Below are 21,200 nucleotides of genomic sequence, written 5' to 3'. Positions count from 1 at the left end.
CGTTCATTACTGCTATTCGACTATGGTCACAGTAAATGAATCTTAAAATGACACCACCGTTCATTACTAAAAATTGACTATGGCCACAGTAAATGACTCTTAAAATGACACCATCGTTCATTACTGGAAGTCGACTATGGCCACAGTAAATGAATCTTAAAATGACACCATCGTTCATTACTGAAAGTCGACTATGGCCACAGTAAATAACCCCAATTATCTATGTTGAAGCATTAATACGAAAATGTGAATGAGATTTTGTATAAAGACAAAGGCGCTCTTATGCCATTATAAGCATTAATACAAAATTGTGAACGAGTTTTAGGCAAACCACATAGGCGCTCTTATCCGCCATATAGCCATTAATACGGAAATATGAACGAGATTTAGTCAATATACATAGGCGCTCTTTTCCCTTGATAAGCATTAATACGGAAATATGAACGACATTTTGTTTAAACAAATAGTCTCTTTTATCATCCATATAGGCAATAAATACGGAAATTAGAACGAGATTTAATGAAAAGACAAACGCGCTCTTATCCCATTATAAGCATTTATTCAAAAGACATAGTCGCTCTTATTCGCCATATAGCCATAAATACTGAAATATGAACGAGATTTAGTCAAAAGACATAGGCGCTCTTATCAACCATATAGCCATAAATATAATACAATGTAAGAGTACTATATTTAACACTTGTATGTATAATGAATATTCCTGATTCACGTATGAGTTTGAGCGCTCATTAACCTGTTTAACCTGCCCAGTAGTTAACATTGACCGTTCCAAAGCGGTGACACCGGCTTTATTGTACTCTTTTGTATTTTGTTTCGTTTTGTGCCGTTCTGTTTTGGCAATTCATCACCTGCCATGAATAAAGGACCACGTACGTATGTATAATACAGGGTAAGATCTTTGATCCCAAAAGGTACATGGTGCTGCTAGAAAGAAGCACGGGGGCGATTCGGAACAGAAACTGACATAGTCATATAATATCCAGGTATTGTATTAATCAAATATAAACATATTGTCATTAATAAACAAATTACCTATGGAAAAACGTATGATTGCGTCACTATACACACGCACATACGTTTGCAAATGTTTTGCTAAGATTTGCAGTAGATTTACGCTTGTTGCAAGAAAGATATTTATTTTTGCATGCATTTATTATTGCATGTAGAATACGCATTTAATCCGAATGCGCCAACTCATGTAAGTAGACAAAATGACACCTCCATTATGATGGCTTTTTACCCCTCTAAGACAGTGAAGGAATATTATTTTGGCGATGTCCGGAGGTGTTTATCAATAATTATTTATTAAATTTCATTAAACTTAATATGAATGTGTTCAATCATACTGCGGTGCACGCGTTATTAATTTATTGCCCCTTAATAGATTGAAATTCAGGAAGGTTGTACGTCCGGAGCTATTTCACAGTACCTATTTCACGAAACTTAAAACAAATATACATCATCATTCGCCGATATTGTTTCTGTGTGGTTCTCCGTCCTTCCACTTTCAATGTCCGGAGCTGTGTGACAGTAACTATTGCATGAAAGTCTATAAAACTTAAATGTCATCATACTGCAGTGGTGCACACTTAAGTTCTGTCCGGATCGATAACTCAACAGTTAACAGTAAACCGGTGTCTGTAATGCAACGATCCCACTTTTGTCCTTACACATCTTCCGAACGTACGGTGTTGTCAGCCATGTTGAACGTTTCTGCAGGATGTTAGCGTCTTTGTGTTCACCAGGCTTTACCTTTGAAATAGATTGCAACAAAATCCAATCTGGTACGACATATTGACTAGGATTCTCACACAGTTTTTGAGTACCATGAAAGTTGTGACATTCGCTACAAGAAAACTTGCTTTTTAACATGAATATACATCTACTATCCAGAAAAATTTCTTACATGAAATTTCATGAGCACCTACAATTTCATCTGTAAAATTTATGTTCCGTGTTTTACTTACGTCTATCTGCTAGGGCGCTTGATCAATATTCTTTTATGCTCGAGCCTGCATTAAAAAACCTAAAATATTTGTGAAAATGAACTAAAAACACATCAAGTTACATAACAAGTCAAACTTTTAAAGTGTCAAAGGCTACGAGGCACTTATAAGTAATTGTTTTATTTCGATGATACGATAAACTTTTACTAATCATAAATTGCCTGTGACTAGTAATTGTATTAATGGCTTGGTTATGCTAAAACACGTTACAGATATCTCTTTAAACCATTTTGTAAAACGTAAATCCGAATGAAATTTCTATGACATTAATACGAAAAGAAAAACCTAATATGACTGCTATATTTTTTTTACAAAACTGATCATTGTAGTATTAATGATATGGACAATACATACGGTGAGTTGTTGCCAGGCTATATGCTGTGAAAATACTTTTGGCCACCGTTCGTTGCAGAGCCTCTGTGGCCTCTTTATAACTACATCCAGTCGCGTGCAGTTTTATGATATGAAACAAACGATTATGAGAATATTTAACAAATTTTACATACATGTACTGTGAAATATTTTCTGTACGAAAATGTAGTTTACTTTGACACCAAAGAAGAAAATAATTATTGTATGACATTCGAAACCGATATACTTTTTTCAATTAATTATATAACTTTAAATTTTTGGCTTTACTATTTATATTGTTCGGACTCGCCTTTAAAAAAACCGCGTAAAAAATAAAACGGGATTCTATGTCTATTGAGAGTCTAACAGGCATGTTATATGGAGATATTGTACATTTTAAGAATTTGTTCGTCCCATTAACATTTAAAATATTTACATTTGACGAATTAAATTTACACAAACACAGCGCAAGTTTATACTTTCGTGAATAAAATGTGGTTGTGCACAAAATGAACAAAATGTTACGCACTCTTATAAATAAAATCATGTTTTGAAAACGTATATATTATTGTAAGATAATACTTGTTACAAAACATAATCAAAGACCATACTCTTTACCTCTTGCATGATCACTGAACACGCTTCCTTGACGAGGACGGATTCTGTATACGATGAAACTAGTCTGTAATTTAATATAGAAATGGTATTGGTTTTAATTTTTATAAGTTTAAGTTTAGTTTTTAACAAATGTTGATGGCAGTCTCGATCGAGCACGACCTTAGATGTATATCTTTCCTCTTTCCACATACTAATTTTTAACCTTTACAAAATCGGTCATATGCAATATAATGTTTATTTTTCACTTTTCTAAATCCATTGTAAACGGCCCAATGATAATGTTATGGCTGACTGGAATAGTTCATGAAAAAATCAATACTCAATAAAAAAAAATATAATACGAAATACCTTTTGTTCTTCTTGTAAGCTGATTTCAGCTTTTCGTTAGCTACGAGCTTTACCAAAGGGTGGTTCCTGTAAATGTCGTCATTATTGACAGTTTAAGTAAGCAATCAATTTCCCATGTTTTGTGAAATTTGTATGAAATCAAAGAAAGGGAAAGTTTTACATTGTGTATGGTACCGTTTGTCAGGAGAAATTGTGAATAAGCGAATAACACATATTTTTTCTTTACAATCGAACCTCGACTTTAATCGTTGATTGATTCAAAATATTTCGGCTCTTATCCTAAATATAAAGTGGTTATATAAATAAGGGAACACATATAGCTTTCAATATAATTGGTATTTTGAATGCCAAGCGCTTATGCAAAATACAGTTGCCATTGCTAGGCATTGTACTGTACGAAGTGCCTGTTCGTAATGCAACCGGATCATTGCGATACTTTGGTCTTTACGAATTTCTCATATAGAGTTTATCTATTTCGTTCGGAGCTCATAGAATTCGAAAAAGCTATTGACTTTGGGCAAGTAACAGACGCATCAAGACCAATTCCACAACACCGTCACACATAGGTTTCGGTGGCAAGACCGAGTTCGAATACTACGCCGTTTACAAAGCTTTTCTGCTGTTAAAGTCAGTTTTTGTAAGCATTAACGCACATTTTGAATAAGCTTAGTATATCAGTGCATTGAATTTAATTGCAGAAAAGCAACCTTATTTATGACAATTACAACTTACCCGTTTTCTGAAAAGGTATCTTGGATGTTTTTCTCCACGACAATCAGTGCCTGAATAACATAAGGAAAAAACTGATAAAAAAGAACCAAATGATTATAGCATGTACACTGTTTCAAGAGTATGACAATATGTTAATGAAATTGTGCATTAATATTTGAATATGATAATCAATAGGCATGCAACGGAGAGTAATGTATGAATTAATACCTCTAACGTGAAAACGCAAAATCCATATCCGATGGAACTTTTTGGTGCCGCGTCTACGTTTGTAATAAATTTGCAATGGTTAAGCAACCACAAAACGTCACTGAAATATATATAAAAACAGATCGGAATGAAATGGCGATAGAACTTCGACCAAATTCCTATGAACTTATGTGATCCAATGAAGAGTAAAATATATATGACTTTCTTTTACATTATTGTAACCACTAGAACATGTAGAAATCCTATGAAACCATTGCTCACCTGTCTTCCACCGTCGATGTGACAATGGAAAATCACGTTTTGTATGCCACAGGGACCTAGATAGCATTTAATGTTGCCATAGTCGACTTGCAGTAATGAACAGTGATTACATTTTAAGAGTCATTTACTGTGGCCATAGTCGACTTGCAGTAATGAACAGTGGTGACATTTTAAGAGTCATTTACTGTGGCCATAGTCGACTTCCAGTAATAAAAAAGGGTGTCATTTTAAAAGTCATTTACTGTGGCCATAGTCGACTTGCAGTAATGAACGATGGTGTCATTTTAAGAGTCATTTACTGTGGCCATAGTCGACTTGCAGTAATGTACGATGGTGTCATTTTATGAGTCATTTACTGTGGCCATAGTTGACTTGCAGTAATGAACAGTGGTGACATTTTAAAAGGCATTTACTGTGGCCATAGTCGAATTGCAGTAATGAACGATAGTGTTATTTAATGAGTCATTTACTGTGGCCATAGTCGACTTTTAGTAATGAACGATGGTGTCATTTTAAGAGTCTTTTTCTGTGGCCATAGTCGACTAGCAGCTATGAACGATGGTGTCATTTTAAGAATCATTTACTGTGGCCATCTTTGACTTGCAGTAATAAACAGTGGTGACATTTTAAGAGTCATTTACTGTGGCCATAGTCGACGTTTAGTAATGAACGATGGTGTTATTTTAAGAGTCATTTACTGTGGCCATAGTCGAATTGCAGTAATGAACAGTGGTGACATTTTAAGAGTCATGTACTGTGGCCATAGTCGACTTCCAGTTATGAACGGTGGTGTCATTTTAAGAGTCATTAACTGTGGCCATAGTCGAATTGCAGTAATGAACGATGGTGTAGTTTTAAGAGTAATTTACTGTGGCCATAGTCGACTTTCAGTAATGAACGATTGTGTCATTTTAAGAGTCATTTACTGTGGCCATAGTCGACTTTAAGTAATGAACGATGGTGTCATTTTAAAAGGCATTTACTGTGGCCATAGTCGACTTGCAGTGATGAACAGTGGTGACATTTTGAGAGTCATCTACTGTAGCCATAGTCGACTTTCAGAAATGAACGATAGTGTTATTTTAAGAGTCATTTACTGTGGCCATAGTCGACTTTCAGTTATGTACGATGGTGTCATTTTAAGAGGCATTTACTGACGCCATAGTCAAATAGCAGTTATAAACGATGGTGTCATTTAAAGAGACATTTACTGTGGCCATAGTCGAATTGCAGTAATGAACAGTGGTGACATTTAAAGAGTCATTTACTGTGGCCATAGTCGACTTCCAGTAATGAACGGTGGTGTCATTTTAAGAGTCATTTACTGTGGCCATAGTCGACTTGCCGTCATGATCGATGGTCCCATTTTGAGAGTCATTTACTGTGGCCATAGTCGAATTTCAGTAACGAACGATGGTGTTCTTTTAAGAGTCATTTACTGTGGCCATAGTCGACTGGAAGTAATGAACGATGGTGTCATTTTAAGAGTCATTTACTGTGGCCATAGTCGACTTTTAGTAATGAACGATGGTGTCATTTTAAGAGTCTTTTACTGTGGCCATAGTCGACTTGCAGTAATGAACGATGGTGTCATTTAAAGAGTCATTTACTGTGGCCATAGTCGACTTGCAGTAATGTAAGATGGTGTCATTTGAAGAGGCATTTACTGTGGCCATAGTCGACTTGCAGTAAATTACGATGGTGTCATTTTAAGAGTCATTTACTGTAGCCATTGTCGAAATGCAGTAATGAACGATGGTGTCATTTTAAGAGTCATTTACTGTGGCCATAGTCGACTTTAAGTAATGAACGATGGTGTCATTTTAAGAGTCTTTTACTGCGGCCATAGTTGACTAGCAGTAATGAACGATGGTGTCATTTAAAGAATCATTTACTGTGGCCATAGTCGACTTGCAGTAATGAACAGTGGTAACATTTTAAGAGTCATTTACTGTGGCCATAGTCGACTTGCAGTAATGTACAATGGTGTCATTTTAAGAGTCATTTACTGTGGCCATAGTCGACTTGCAGTAATGTACAATGGTGTCATTTTAAGAGTCATTTACTGTGGCCATAGTCGAATTGCAGTAATGAACAATGGTGTTATTTTATGAGTCATTTACTGTGGCCATAGTCGACTTTTAGTAATGAACGATGGTGTCATTTTAAGAGTCTTTTACTGTGGCCATAGTCGACTAGCAGTTATGAACGATGGTGTCATTTTAAGAATCATTTACTGTGGCCATAGTCGACTTGCAGTAATGAACAGTGGTGACATTTTAAAAGTCATTTACTGTGGCCATAGTCGACGTTTAGTAATGAACGATGGTGTTATTTTAAGAGTCATTTACTGTAGCCATAGTCGAATTGCAGTAATGAACAGTGGTGACATTTTAAGAGTCATTTACTGTGGCCATAGTCGACTTCCAGTAATGAACGGTGGTGTCATTTTAAGAGTCATTAACTGTGGCCATAGTCGAATTGCAGTAATGAACGATGGTGTAGTTTTAAGAGTAATTTACTGTGGCCATAGTCGACTTTCAGTAATGAACGATTGTGTCATTTTAAGAGTCATTTACTGTGGCCATAGTCGACTTTTAGTAATGAACGATGGTGTCATTTTAAAAGGCATTTACTGTGGCCATAGTCGACTTGCAGTGATGAACAGTGGTGACATTTTAAGAGTCATTTATTGTGGCCATAGTCGACTTGCAGTAATGAACAGTGGTGACATTTTGAGAGTCATCTACTGTAGCCATAGTCGACTTTCAGAAATGAACGATAGTGTTATTTTAAGAGTCATTTACTGTGGCCATAGTCGACTTTCAGTAATGTACGATGGTGTCATTTTAAGAGGCATTTACTGTGGCCATAGTCAAATAGCAGTAATGAACGATGGTGTCATTTTAAGAGTCATTTACTGTGGCCATAGTCGAATTGCAGTAATGAACAGTGGTGACATTTTAAGAGTCATTTACTGTGGCCATAGTCGACTTGCAGTAAATTACGATGTTGTCATTTTAAGAGCCATTTACTGTGGCCATAGTCTACTTGCAGTAATGAACAGTGGTGACATTTTAAGAGTCATTTACTGTGGCCATAGTCGACTTTCAGTAATGAACGATAGTGTTATTTTAAGAATCATTTATTATGGCCATAGTCGACATTTAGTAATGAACGATGGTGTCATTTTAAGGGTCATTTACTGTGGCCATAGTCTACTTTTAGTAATAAACGACGGTGTTATTTTAAGAGACATTTACTGTGGCCATAGTCGACTTGCAGTAATGAACAGTGGTGACATTTAAAGAGTCATTTACTGTGGCAATTGTCGACTTGCAGTAATGAACGATGGTGTAGTAATGAACAATGGTGTCATTTTAAGAGTCATTTACTGTGGTCATAGTCGACTTTCAGTAACAAACGATGGTGTCATTTTAAGAGTCATTTACTGTGGCAATAGTCGAATTGCAGTAATGAACAGTGGTGACATTTTAAGAGTCATTTACTGTGGCCATAGTCGACTTCCAGTAATGAACGGTGGTGTCATTTTAAGAGTCATTTACTGTGGCCATAGTCGACTTGCCGTCATGAACGATGGTCCCATTTTGAGAGTCATTTACTGTGGCCATAGTCGAATTTCAGTAACGAACGATGGTGTTCTTTTAAGAGTCATTTATTGTGGCCATAGTTGACTGGAAGTAATGAACGATGGTGTCATTTTTAGAGTAATTTACTGTGGCCATAGTCGACTTTTAGTAATGAACGATGGTGTCATTTAAAGAGTCATCTACTGTGGCCATAGTCGACTTGCAGTAATATAAGATGGTGTCATTTTAAGAGGCATTTACTGTGGCCATAGTCGACTAGCAGTAACAAACGATGGTGTCATTCTAAGAGTCATTTACTGTGGCCATAGTAGACTTTTATTAATGAACGATGGTGTTATTTTAAGAGTCATTTACTGTGGCCATAGTCGAATTGCAGTAATGAACGATGGTGTCATTTTAAGAGTCATTTACTGTGGCCATAGTCGACTTTAAGTAATGAACGATGGTGTCATTTTAAGAGTCTTTTACTGCGGCCATAGTTGACTAGTAGTAATGAACGATGGTGTCCTTTTAAGAGACATTTACTGTGGCCATAGTCGACTTGCAGTAATGAACAGTGGTGACATTTTAAGAGTCATTTACTGAGGCCATATTCGACTTGCAGTAATGTACGATGGTGTCATTTTAAGAGTCATTTACTGTGGCCATATTCGACATGCAGTAATGAACAGTGCTGACATTTTAAGAGTAATTTACTGTGGCCATAGTCGACTTTCAGTGATGAACGATGGTTTCGTTTTAAGAGTCATTTACTGTGGCCATAGTCGACTTTTAGAAATGAACGAAGGTGTTATTTTAAGAGTCATTTACTGTGGCCATAGTCGACTTGCAGTAATGAACAATGGTGTCATTTAAAGAGTCATTTACTGTGGCCATAGTCGACTTGCAGTAATGTACGATGGTGTCATTTTAAGAGGCATTTACTGTGGCCATAGTCGACTAGCAGTAATGAACGATGGTGTCATTTTAAGAGTCATTTACTGTGGCCATAGTCGACTTGAAGTTATGAAAAATGGTGTCTTTTTAAGAGTCATTTACCGTGGCCTTAGTCGACTTGCAGTTATGAACGATGGGGACATTTTAAGAGCCATTTGCTGTGGCTATAGTCGACTTTCAGTTATGAACGATGGTGTCATTTTAAGAGTGATTAACTGTGGCCATAGTCTACTTGCAGTAATAAACAATTGTGTCATTTTAAGAGTCATTTGCTGTGGTCATAGTCGACTTTCGTTAATGAACAGTGGTGAAATTTTTAGAGTAATTTACTGTAGCTATATTTGACTTGCAGTAACGAAAAATTGTTTCATTTTCAGAGTCATTCACTGTGGCCATAGTCGACTTGAAGAAATGAGCAATGTTGTCATTTTAATAGTTATTTACTGTGGCTTTAGTCGACTTGCAGTAGCGCTCATCACATGCACGCGCACTATCATTTTGCCTGATTATATATTTATTATCGATGTACATTAAACTTATAAACCATACGTGTAGTTTATTTATTTAAGTACACCATACACATCCATATTTGACCATTGCAGATAGAAGACTAGTACCAGTACATATAATTTCATTCGTATTTAAGAATGAAATTTATGTTATTACTATTTACTTTTTATCTTTTAGTCCTCGGACGTCTTTCTAAAACTAAATGTTTTATAACCGGTCTTTCTCTTCCATAACCGGTATTTCTCGTGTATGGCCATACAACTATTTTCCATAGCCGAAACAGCCAATCGAAACAGGGGACGAAACAGCCAATGGAATCAGGAAAATTGAAAAGAGTGTTTCCCTACGCCAATATCTTGTTTGAAAACGTCGAAAATGTCCCGCGTAGAAGATTGTTTGACAGAGAAAATCCTCTAGACGGTTTGTCGGAAATGGAGGTTTATAGAAGATACCGATTTATTCCGGCAACTATACTGACCTTATTAAATTTGGTCGCCGATTCTCTGGACTTTGGAACGCTGAGGAATTCTCCTCTCCTGCCGATCCAGCAGCTGTGCATATTTCTTCGTGCCATGGCGACTGGATCCTTCCAACTCGTCGTAGGAGACACTGTTCGAGTCAGTCAGCCATCCGTATCAAGATGCTGCCGACGAGTTGGACGAGCAATAGCTCGACTAGCTCGCCGTTACGTACGGTTTCCTGACAGGGAAGAGTGCAAAACTCTAAAATCCAGATTTCAGTCCATTGCTGGTGAGTGCCAGATTTGTGTTTGTCAAAATGACCTTGACTGAGAACATTTATCCAAGGGAAATCATTCACTTGCACTTCATTTTTGTGGGGGCATTGTCGTCGTTATTGCATAAACAACATACGCAGTTAGGACCAACAATTTTTTGATGTGATTTTTTTTAATCAAATGATTTATACACTATTTTTATTCAGTAATTTTTATCACTGTCTCCATTTCATGTTTTGTATGATACATTCTGCATTAGGCCAAATGCAAGTTCACAGAAAGGTGAAGCATACGTTAATTTAAGGGCCATGTCACCGGAGTTTAGTCCAGAGTGGATACTTCTCTCATGTCGTTTATTCGCAGTTATTGTAATATTATATATCTTCATTCTTAACTGAAAATGACATTTTGATAATTACGACATTGTGGTTATTAATCTGCCGTTAAGCGTTATCGATCAAAATGAGAATATTAGTATTTATTATGTGTGTTTCTCTAAGAGTTTTATGTATAGCTTGGTACATTATGCAATTATGCCTAGGGCAAGTTCACAGGGGATAGAGGCCTAGCATATATAAACATAAGGGTGATGTCACCTGAGTTTAGTCCAAATTGAATCTTTGTTTCATTACGTTCCTAATTCGCATTTATTGTAATATTATATCTGCACTCTTTACTGTAAATGCCATTTTGATATCACTCCATGGAATATAACAGTGTTATGATTAAATAATTATACATTTATGTACCCTTCTTTTAATCTCAATTCACTCTTGGTTTTAGCATGGTATCCTCCACACCTGCATATGTATCTGTCTTTGTAAAGTCCCCCCTCAAAGTATGTGTGGGATTTTATTAACGCTGTTAGTCTTCCCATCAGTCTGTAGGTCCTCAATACCTATTTTATTTCCGCTCCATGTCTATAAGACCATTTTTTGCAGATTTTATTACAAATGGTACTCCAATGTTACGGGAATTAAGATGTTGTGCTGAAGAAATGATTCAGTCATGCCAGCTGAATTTCATTTACCTGTCCTAAATAAATGAACATAATTGTTAAATAATAATCTTATTGATTATTCAGGATTTCCAAATGTAATCGGACTGATTGATGGAACTCATGTTCGCATTCAAAGGCCAAAGAACCACGAAGCCGATTTCATAAATAGGAAAGGCTACCATTGTTTGAACGTGCAAGTATGTTATCTTGTTTGCTTTTGTCACAACAAAGTTTTTCAGTACTCATAATTATGCGTTTTTTTTATCACTGATGTATGACAATAACTAATATTAAATATTCTATTTTAAATAGCACTAACATTATTCACTATGATTTCAGTATAATTAAAAATTAATAGTATAATAAATTATGTATTATTATTTTATATTTAGATGGTATGTGACCACAGCAAAAAAGTGAGGAGCTTAACAGCTAAATGGCCAGGAAGCACACATGATGCGAGAATATGGAGAGAGTGTCATCTACGGAACCAGTTCGAACAAGGTAGCTATATATCAGATACACATGTCTATGGTTATGAGTCATAATTATGACTAAGCAAATTACATACAACTTGTGTCATAAAGGGTTAAATACATTTAAAACAATACAATAGGATTAAATTAACATGATATGTTTTATGAATAATTAAAATACTTTAGTCTGCCCGCCCGCCGACATTCAGCAATCTGATAACTACTTTTTTCCTTCTGAAAACCTGGTTAAAACGGATAAACCCTTGTGTCATTTACCTTTGACCTCAAAATTGCTAAGCGTTTACACGTTGACTAATTTTATTAACAAAATAATGTTTTATTTCTGAACAGGAGCTTATAATGGCTTCATTCTTGGAGACTCGGGGTACCCATGTACACCCTACCTGATGACTCCTTTCTGAACCCCCGAATCACAGAATCAAGAGCAGTTTAATCTGGCTCTGTGCAAAACAAGATTGCTTGTGGAGCAGACCTTTGGTATTATAAAAAGAAGATTCGCAATACTCCATTACGGGATAAGGACTGACTTGGCGACAGCAGTGACCTATATCACTGCGTGTGTAGTTATGCACAATTTTGGAATTGAACATGGGGATATCCTTGAAGAGGATTATTTGGATGATGTTTTTGAAGAACAAGTTTATCATGAAAATGTTGAAATAAATGCAAACCATGTTGGTAACATTGTAAGGCAACAACTAGTTCAGAGATTTTTCAATTAAATAAAATAATGTTCTGAGTTAAACTTCTCTAAAAAGTGTGATGAGTTAAACTTCTCTAAAAAGTGTGATGAGTTAAACTTCTCTAAAAAGTGTGATGAGTTAAACTTCTCTAAAAAGTGTGATGAGTTAAACTTCTCTAAAAAGTGTGATGAGTTAAACTTCTCAAAAAAGTGTGATGAGTTAAACTTCTCTAAAAAGTGTGATGCGTTTAACTTTTAATAGTCTTTAACTGTACTGTACTATGTGTGAATTAGTCTCATAACTTTTAAGATTGTACAAAGCTGTTTCCACTGTTTTCCAGATTTTAGTGGAGACTTTGTTATTTGAAAGAGAGGTAACTCTGTAGTTCATCTTACAGTTTCTGTAATTTTAACTCAGGGGTAAGCTTCCTTTCATTTCACTGCACTTCTTATCTTGATGTAATGTTCTAGTCAACTATTTATCAACATTTTATGTTTAACACAAACACTTTCTCATTCAACATGATGTAATAATTTTGGTTATAAGACAAGATGAATAACATTTAACTTTAAAAATAACATGTATGTCTTTACTATGGAGCGGTTTTCATGTCAAAATTGTAATGCACATTATTACAAACTTGTTATGCTTGTTTATAATATTTTATGAACAATGTTATTCCAACACTGTTGAAATGTGTGTAAATGTACTTTTCTATCGGTAATTTTCATTTAAGCTTTTCAATTGTTGTGCTATGAATTTGTCTGCTTAAGAACGGCAATTTGCAATATTGAAACCTCTTATTGCCTAATTCTAAACTGTAACATGTTTTCCTGTGTCAAGTTCTAATTCTACCCAAGAACGTGACTTTATTATGTTGTAAAATTAATATGTATACTTTCTAAGTACGGTTCTACTAACCCTACCCAGGAAACTTGATTATGTTCTCATTGAATTCATGTATTTCTGTGTCAAGTACTGGTTCTACCTAGGAACATGACTTTATTATGTTGTAAATATGTTGTTAAATTAATATGTATACTTTGTAAGTACTGGTACTACTGGCTATAATAACCATACCCAGGAAAATTACTTGATTTATTGTTATATTCAATTAATATGCATTCATAATGAGTACTGGTTCTACCCAGGGTTTTTTGTCTGAAACTATTAAAATTATTACACACATCAATGTAATAATATTACAGACACTCACTTGTTGTTATCAATATTGCCTTGAGCTAAGCAAAAAGACTTTTCAAACACAAAAATTAATTTGCATGTGTATTTTTATATTCATGAAAGTATCCTTTGGTACGTCTACCATAAAATAATTAGCTTACAAGAATTACGGCAAACAAGCATGCTTATCTATGTTTTAGTTATAAATCTAGCGGTCTGTGAGATAAATCATAACAAAACTTAAATTAAGTTGTGATATTCTGAAATTTATTATGAATAAAACATCCAGAAAATCTGTGAAATATGTAGTACTAGATAATCACTAACAGAAAATGCAATTACAGTACAAACAAGATAGTTTTACTAACAAATATCCACAGCAATTTATTGTTACTGCAAATAGTTATATTTAATTAAACAAGAGAACAACAGAAATGGTAGTTTACAAACATAATTGTCTAATAAGGTACACGATGGGCTGATACCAGCAATAATTCAAACAAATACACTTATAGATAGTAAGCTATTTGAATATTGGCAACAGCAGTGACATATATTACTGTATAAAATGTTGACATATATGGATACCATGTTGGTAACATTGTAAGACAACACTTAGTCAACAGGTTTTTACAATTTAAACAAATAATGGAAAGAATAACATCCATCTATTTAAGTAAGAATAACATTCATCTTCTCAAGTAAAATGACAAATTTATATTAACAAGGGCTGTTTGTAAAACATGCATGCCCCCCATATGGGCTGTCCATTGTAGTGGCAGCCATTGCGTGAATCACTGTGACTTTGACCTAGTGACCTGAAAATCAATAGGGGTCATCTGCGAGTCACAATCAATTTACCTATGAAGTGTCATGATCCTAGGCAAAAGCGTTCTTGAGTTATCATCCGAAAATCATTTTACTATTTCGGGTCATCGTGACCTTGACCTTTTGACCTCAAAATCAATAGGGGTCATCTGCAAGTCATGTTCAATCTACCTATGAAGTTTCATGATCCTAGGCGTATGCGTTCTTGAGTTATCATCCGAAAACCATTTTACTATTTCGGGTCACCGTGACATTGACCTTATACCTAGTGACCTCAAAATCGATAGGAGTGATCTGCAAGTCATGATCAATCTACCCATGAAGTTTCATGATCCTAGGCGTATGAGTTCTTGAGTTATCATTCAAAAACCATTTTACTATTTCTGGTCGTGACCTTGACCTTTGACCAAGTGACCTCAAAATCAATAGGGGTCATATGCGAGTCATGATCAATGTACCTATGAAGTTTCATGATCCTAGGTCCAGCGTTCTTGAGTTATTGTCTGACATCCACCTGGTGGACGGACCGACAGACCGACATGAGCAAAGCAATATACCCCCTCTTCTTCGAAAGGGGGCATAAATATCAGCGACATAGACCTATTCAGGTACACAGATAAAGCTTCTTTATAACATTTTACATTAATCAACCTGGGTCCGTATTTACAAACCAATTCTTAGACTTAAGAATAACAAATAGACTTAGAACCAAGAAGATTACACCCAGCATTTAAATATATACATTCTACCACTGGTGATTATGTCATTAACAATGTTTTACATGAAGTATGATGTTGATAGAGGTGGTATATGCCATGTTTGACTTAAAATTCAACCCATACTTGAATATTCTTATTAACAGAATCTTATTTATTCTTAGACTTAAGTCAAACAAGCAAATTCGTTTAATTGATATCCCCCGCCTAACTGGTGCTTTGTCACATAAAAAAGCATTTTTTCAAGATACAAAGGGCCATAACTCCATTATTAACCGGTGGTGTACAATGCCATATGGCAAGCATCATCCTCTTTTCCATATATATACTCATACCGAGTTTCATTGAAATCCGCCCAAGCACTTCCAAGATATGGCTCCGGACACAAAAGTGCCGGATGGACAGCCGGCCGGACGGACAACGCCTAAACAATATCCCTCTGCCCCTGGCGGGGGATAAGAACTGTTTGTGAATATGAGCCTATATATTTCTATATTTATAATATTTCTTACAAAAAATCTTTCAAGAAAACAGCGTAGACCCAGATGAGACGCCACATGATGTGGCGTCCCATCTGAGTCTACGCTGTTTGCCAAGGCCTTTTTTCTAGACGCTAGGCATAAATGGATTAAATAATGAAAAGAAGAACATCCATCTACTCAAAAATAACTTCAAAACTTTGTGTAAAAATATCAATAATAACAATTTAGATGGCATCATTTGAGATTGTAGATTTAACCCTTTCCCACTTAGAAGCAAAGTGAAAATGGCTATGGGCAAATAGCATAAAACCAGAACAGCCTGCAAGTAACTCGCAGGCTGTTCAGGTTTTATGCTGTTTGCTGCTCATCAGTAGGTTTGGATATGAAGCCTTAACAAATTGAATCTAGTAATAAAGGTCTTAAATTAAATATAACTTTTTAAGGGACTACAAATGTTTGAAAATGCGTAACTAAGTGGTAAAGGGTTAACATTCATTGCTTGCTTTTAACATTTTAATTTCTTCTTCAATTGTTTGTGCCGTTAATCTGGCAACTTTCAGTTGTGCCAGTATCAATTGATTCTTCAATCTTAGATTTACTTGTTGCAGATGGATGTTCTTCTTTTCTGCTATTAGGTTGTCCTCAGCCAATTTGTTGAAACTTGCCCTAGCTAAAACAAATAACAACATTGTATGAAAATTTATAAGGTTTTTTGTTATCAATGCAAAAAATACCATAAATCATGGAATAAAAAAAAGTTAAATTTGCTAAATCGATTTAACCTTCTTAATTATGTCCATTTCATGCATATCTCATAAAACGTATAGTGAAAACCATTTGAAGAAATGGCACATCAATTAATTGCTTTATTGGTTGCCGTGGTGTAATGGATATGGTGTCCGCCTAGCGACCAGGAGGTCACGGGTTAGATCCCAACTGTGGGAGCTTTCTTTAGATCTCCCCCATAGACACCAAGTACTGGTTCTAGTCCCAGGAAACAGACTCGAGAGTGTTTATAAAAGCCTTAGGCTTTCGATGCAATCAAGCTAAAATAAATAGGTTTAAATTAAAATTAAGTAATTGCTTGTTCACATTTGTCATATTGACATAATAACATTTACATATTTCATTACCTGCATCAAAAGCAGTGCTTCTTGAACATTGACTTACACAAGTTTAGTTATTGTTGTTAATCTAGTTTATATGTATGTTGTGTTCCATGCTTCAGTTCCATGTCTCATTTATAAATATTTGTCATTTTTGTGTGTGTTCCATGATTCAGTTCCATGAATAATATACAGGTTAATTATCTATATGTTGCAAGCATTGAAAGATTTGCAAAAATGGAATATTATAATACATATAAATGTACATGTGAATAATAAATAATTGTTAACCTCTTTTACTCTGGTTTTTGTTGGCCATTTTCATTGATTTGGTATTGGTCTCTGTAAAACAATTATTCAATCATAGGAATCCTGAAAGTGCATTGAAATGGACTTATAGATTTGGCAAAAATTAAACCTCACTTTCATACCTGCACATTTGTGTGGAATTGACCTAACTAGCTTGTGACCCCACACAATTACAATGATAACATAAATGATGTTGCATTCAATTGGAAAGTTATATTTCAATGTTTCATTTTTTAATTTTTGGAAAAAACACAGTGATATTAAATGCTTCATATGATAGGGATGAATTGAATATGTATGCATTTGGTGAAATAATGTTCTTATAATACTTACTGGCCCCTGATGAGCATGGCCCAGCTTCATCTTCCACTGCACGTTGGAATACACTTGATGTCTTCTGAGCTCCTAGTCCTTCAAATATAAAACAATTTTTGTTTTAATGAAAATAATGAAAATAAAAGTAATGCACCCCTTCATGTATTATTAACAAAGTTTATCATAAAACTAAGTTAACTAAAAGGCTAAAATTCTTGGTGTCATTTGTTTAATTTAAAATGGACTTTTTCAACCAATTTACCTATTTGTCATGAATTTACTTTCGCAACGTTCATACTTTAATAAGTTTTTCATATTTATTTTTCATTCACCAAAAAGTTAACATACAAATAAGGCCCCTGTCACTTACCTCTTTCATCTATCTTGAACGTCATGCAAGTGCTACCATCTGTGTAATAAACGAAGCAAAATGATCTAGTATTTAACAACAATATTAAAAAAATGTATATATTATCATATAAAAGATATTTTGCTCAACTACACATAGCTTTGGCACCCCATTTTAACAATATTACAAAGTGAGTAATGAATTGATAGAAATTTATTAACATGCTATGTTTAATACAAAAGCTCTCTCCATTCACCATCATGTAATTAACCAAGATGAAGAGCATAATCTACATTAATTGTTTACCTATTGGCATCTTGCCCAGTTCAATTATGTTGATTGAAGCACCCTCTGGAGCTAAGAAAATAAAGCCATACATATAATTTTAAAACATTTAACAGTTTATAATTAACAATCACACATCACTTTTAACATGGACTGAAAACAATACCAACAAACAGACTAAGGTGAGTTATGATGAATCTTTAATAACATACTTTTCTAATGCACTTAAAAATGATATGTATTTCATTCTGGTCATAAATTAATAGTATCTTTGTTAAACATTACCTTCATTGAAGAATGAATACCAAAGCATAATGCCAAAAAAAATGATATTATAATAATAAAAATTGACATTGGTATTATATTCTATATAAACTGTACAAACCATCAGAGTCAATTGCATTGGGGACCCCTGCCACAGAGGCGGAAATCCCCAAAATGATGAAGAAGAATCCCCTCCGGAATGGTGAACTCTTTCACCCGGGGCCCTCCTCCAGTGCCTGGCCTCCTCATCTCATCATTTTTTGTCTTTGCTATAGTTATATTGATAAGAAACTGTGTAATTTAAGTTCCCAAAATAAACATAAGGAGCAAAAAGGAGCAAAAGTTACACCAATGTTTGATTTAATGCTATTTTTAGCAATTTTCATGTATCTTGATTTGCACAGTATGTACATTAAGTATACTGGACCGGTGATAATAGCAATGTACCAGATAGTTATTAATATAACAATGTTGAAAATTTCATAAAATTCCTCAATATATATAATATAATTATTGATTTTTCAACAACATTATTACATGTATATAATAGGCTTACAATATAATCATGAACCTACATGTATAACAAAAAATCAATTACAAATTTCAGCTAATTTTTACACAGTAACTATGATGTTTCACTTTTCATGTGAAATACAATAAATGTGGAACATTTTATCTTCATTACATAAGAAGCAGCAAGAAAAATAAGACAGGAGTACATCTCTTAAATTTCACTTACTTTTGTCTTTCATGTTATAGTATTTTTTCTTCACCTCTGAACCTGCGCGCTTATAGGTGGAAAATTGGCTGAAATAAATGGAATGCAATTAGGTACATTTTTTAAAATCAGAAATTGAGTCTAAGAAATGATTTGTTTATTTCTCAAAACATTTTTTCACATTGCAATCTATATTTCATGTGTGTTTGACACAAACAATTTTGTTGATTAATTATTAACAAATGAATTAGTAGAAATACATCATTAATGAAAAATGACACAATATGGGTTTAGTTGAATATTTTGGAATATTTGAAACCGGGTAGCACAATATTTTTACCATAGTGGAGCATTATAACTTTATATTATGGTAAATATTTTGTGCTCAAATCATCTACTGCTTTTTATATTTATGTCACATATTATTTAACATTCTGTTCGTTTTTAAACATTGCACAAATTAAAAATTTTATTATAATCAATAATTAAAAAACAAAATAATGAATTAACTGTACAAATATTCCTTCTGCTAGAATTTCCAAAATATGGAAAATTGATAACACCAAAAGTACAAACCAGTTTAGAACATTTGCCACGGCTTCCCAGCCTCTCCTTCGAACCTCTCCAATTTTGAGTGCGCCACAACCGGTCATTGGGCCGAACAGGACATCATAGTTTTTAATTATTTCATGGGCTATTACAGTTTCCTCCTGTTCGGACCAACGATTTCTACTAGTACTTAGTAGCAACGTTAGCGTTGGTGTCCGCCATCTTGTATGTTGTGACAGAAGACACGTAAACGGTTCCGAGTTTTATATGCGTTAACGAAAATGCCGGGTACCAAGGTCGCTTACATCAATAACAAATAATTCTTAGTAAAGAACGCTAAAAATAGCGTTGGTGAATACCGATAAAGAATCGACCTAAGAACGTTCTTAGAAAAGTAAAGAATAAATAATTTTCTTTATTCTTTATTCTCAAGTAAAGAATTGTTGGTGAATACGGGCCCAGGTCCACGGGGTCACTTAGTGCGTTTTTTAATATTCAGCATGGTGTCCGCTCTCTAATTCAAGTAGTTTACATCAGATCTTCACCAAACTTGGTCAGAAGTTTTATGGAGATTATCTTAAGGACAAGTTAGAACATGGGCCTTTCTGGGTCAAAAACTAGGTCAAGGAGTCACTTAGTTCGTTTTAAAAATTGAGCATGGTGTCTGCTGTTTTTTGTGAAGACAACATGAAAAATATTATGTATCAATGCGGCATGTGGGGGTATTAATCACGTCTGTGACAAACCTCTAGTTCTATGTAGAAATGAAGAAGTTAATGTAAGATAACCTAAAAAATAAGTGAAAATATATACCCTAATTTCTCCTCCTCATCCTGCTCTCCTAACAAATCTAATACTGAATCAATTTCACTGACGTCCATTACGCGTACATGTCATCCTCATTGGAATGACTTATGAGATGGCTGAACATGCTCTCTTATTGCTTCTGTTTTGGAAAAGTTATGTTTTAGGTTAAATGGTTGACTAAATAGAAGCGTCTCAGACATTTTCTATCGCAATCTTGGACACAACAATGAAAATGTTGAATTTCATGTCTGTCTTTGATGTGCCTGTTCAAAGTCCATCTTACTTTAAATTGTTTCTCACATTTTTCCCACTTACACATTTTGACAGATTTTCAGTAATGAGTCTAAAAGTGTAATTGAACAAATTGAAAGTTTCAGCCCTTTTATAGATTCTTGAGGCTCTATATCATTAGTTTCTCATGCTTCTTATGCTTGACTGCATTCTATCTCTTCTCTCATACACAGGTGTCCATTTGCGCCAATATTTTATAAACCCTTGTATAAACATTTGATGGATGAGCTAAACCATTTCACAGATGAGTTATCACAAACAATTGACTACTAAATACATATCTGAGCCACTACTGTGTAAATCTATATGTGTTTTAAATACACAAGCTTCATTGTTGAAAAATTCCTTTGTCCGATGAAAAAGCTTGCACTTCTTCTGATTGGGTAGATAACCACATAATAGATTTCGAAATCTAAATGCGGACCCTAAGTTCAAGGTCAAGGTCACAGTGGTAAAAAATTTCATGCGCATTGAAAGGTCTT

The 21,200-nt window shown here is 34.6% G+C and overlaps 2 protein-coding genes and 4 long non-coding RNA genes across 7 annotated transcripts in view; 2 read left to right on the top strand and 4 right to left on the bottom strand.

The window, feature by feature from the left end:
- Window positions 1-1,048: 1,048 nt before the first annotated feature.
- Window positions 1,049-2,961, bottom strand: LOC127831856 (uncharacterized). The gene is made up of 3 exons (XR_008026521.1): window positions 2,382-2,961; window positions 1,989-2,033; window positions 1,049-1,773 (listed from the first exon to the last, which is right to left on the bottom strand). It is a non-coding gene; the product is annotated as an uncharacterized LOC127831856 (long non-coding RNA).
- Window positions 2,962-2,981: 20 nt separating this feature from the next.
- On the bottom strand, window positions 2,982-4,118 carry LOC127831867 (uncharacterized). The gene is made up of 3 exons (XR_008026531.1): window positions 4,077-4,118; window positions 3,345-3,410; window positions 2,982-3,060 (listed from the first exon to the last, which is right to left on the bottom strand). It is a non-coding gene; the product is annotated as an uncharacterized LOC127831867 (long non-coding RNA).
- A 5,950-nt stretch (window positions 4,119-10,068) lies between these two features.
- On the bottom strand, window positions 10,069-18,156 carry LOC127831853 (uncharacterized). 2 transcript variants are annotated; one of them, XM_052356937.1, is made up of 6 exons: window positions 18,111-18,156; window positions 17,826-17,864; window positions 17,474-17,551; window positions 17,123-17,173; window positions 16,325-16,395; window positions 10,069-10,300 (listed from the first exon to the last, which is right to left on the bottom strand). In XM_052356937.1, the coding sequence occupies exons 1-6, from the start codon at window positions 18,118-18,120 to the stop codon at window positions 10,220-10,222; spliced, it is 330 nt and encodes a 109-aa protein (XP_052212897.1). In that variant the 5' UTR covers window positions 18,121-18,156; the 3' UTR covers window positions 10,069-10,219. The 2 variants fall into 2 exon arrangements, with proteins under 2 accessions (XP_052212897.1, XP_052212896.1); XM_052356936.1 differs by lacking the exon at window positions 10,069-10,300 and having other exon boundaries at window positions 16,118-16,395.
- Window positions 10,206-11,828, top strand: LOC127831864 (uncharacterized). Its single transcript, XR_008026529.1, has 3 exons — window positions 10,206-10,351; window positions 11,422-11,534; window positions 11,730-11,828. It is a non-coding gene; the product is annotated as an uncharacterized LOC127831864 (long non-coding RNA).
- A 372-nt stretch (window positions 18,157-18,528) lies between the features above and the next one.
- Window positions 18,529-19,760, bottom strand: LOC127831860 (uncharacterized). Its single transcript, XR_008026525.1, has 3 exons — window positions 19,648-19,760; window positions 19,093-19,160; window positions 18,529-18,622 (listed from the first exon to the last, which is right to left on the bottom strand). It is a non-coding gene; the product is annotated as an uncharacterized LOC127831860 (long non-coding RNA).
- A 141-nt stretch (window positions 19,761-19,901) lies between these two features.
- Window positions 19,902-21,200, top strand: part of LOC127831248 (centromere protein I-like) — an 11,572-nt gene continuing 10,273 nt past the window's right edge. Inside the window, exon 1 of the mRNA XM_052356230.1 lies at window positions 19,902-19,916. Coding sequence (XP_052212190.1) covers window positions 19,902-19,916 — 15 coding nt within the window. The remainder of the gene's footprint in view (window positions 19,917-21,200) is intronic.

This window comes from Dreissena polymorpha, chromosome 5, assembly GCF_020536995.1.
Source record: "Dreissena polymorpha isolate Duluth1 chromosome 5, UMN_Dpol_1.0, whole genome shotgun sequence".
NCBI classification, from domain to species: Eukaryota; Metazoa; Mollusca; class Bivalvia; order Myida; family Dreissenidae; genus Dreissena; species Dreissena polymorpha.
Note: the sequence above shows the minus strand (reverse complement) of the source record. Positions and strands in the feature narration are given on the sequence as shown.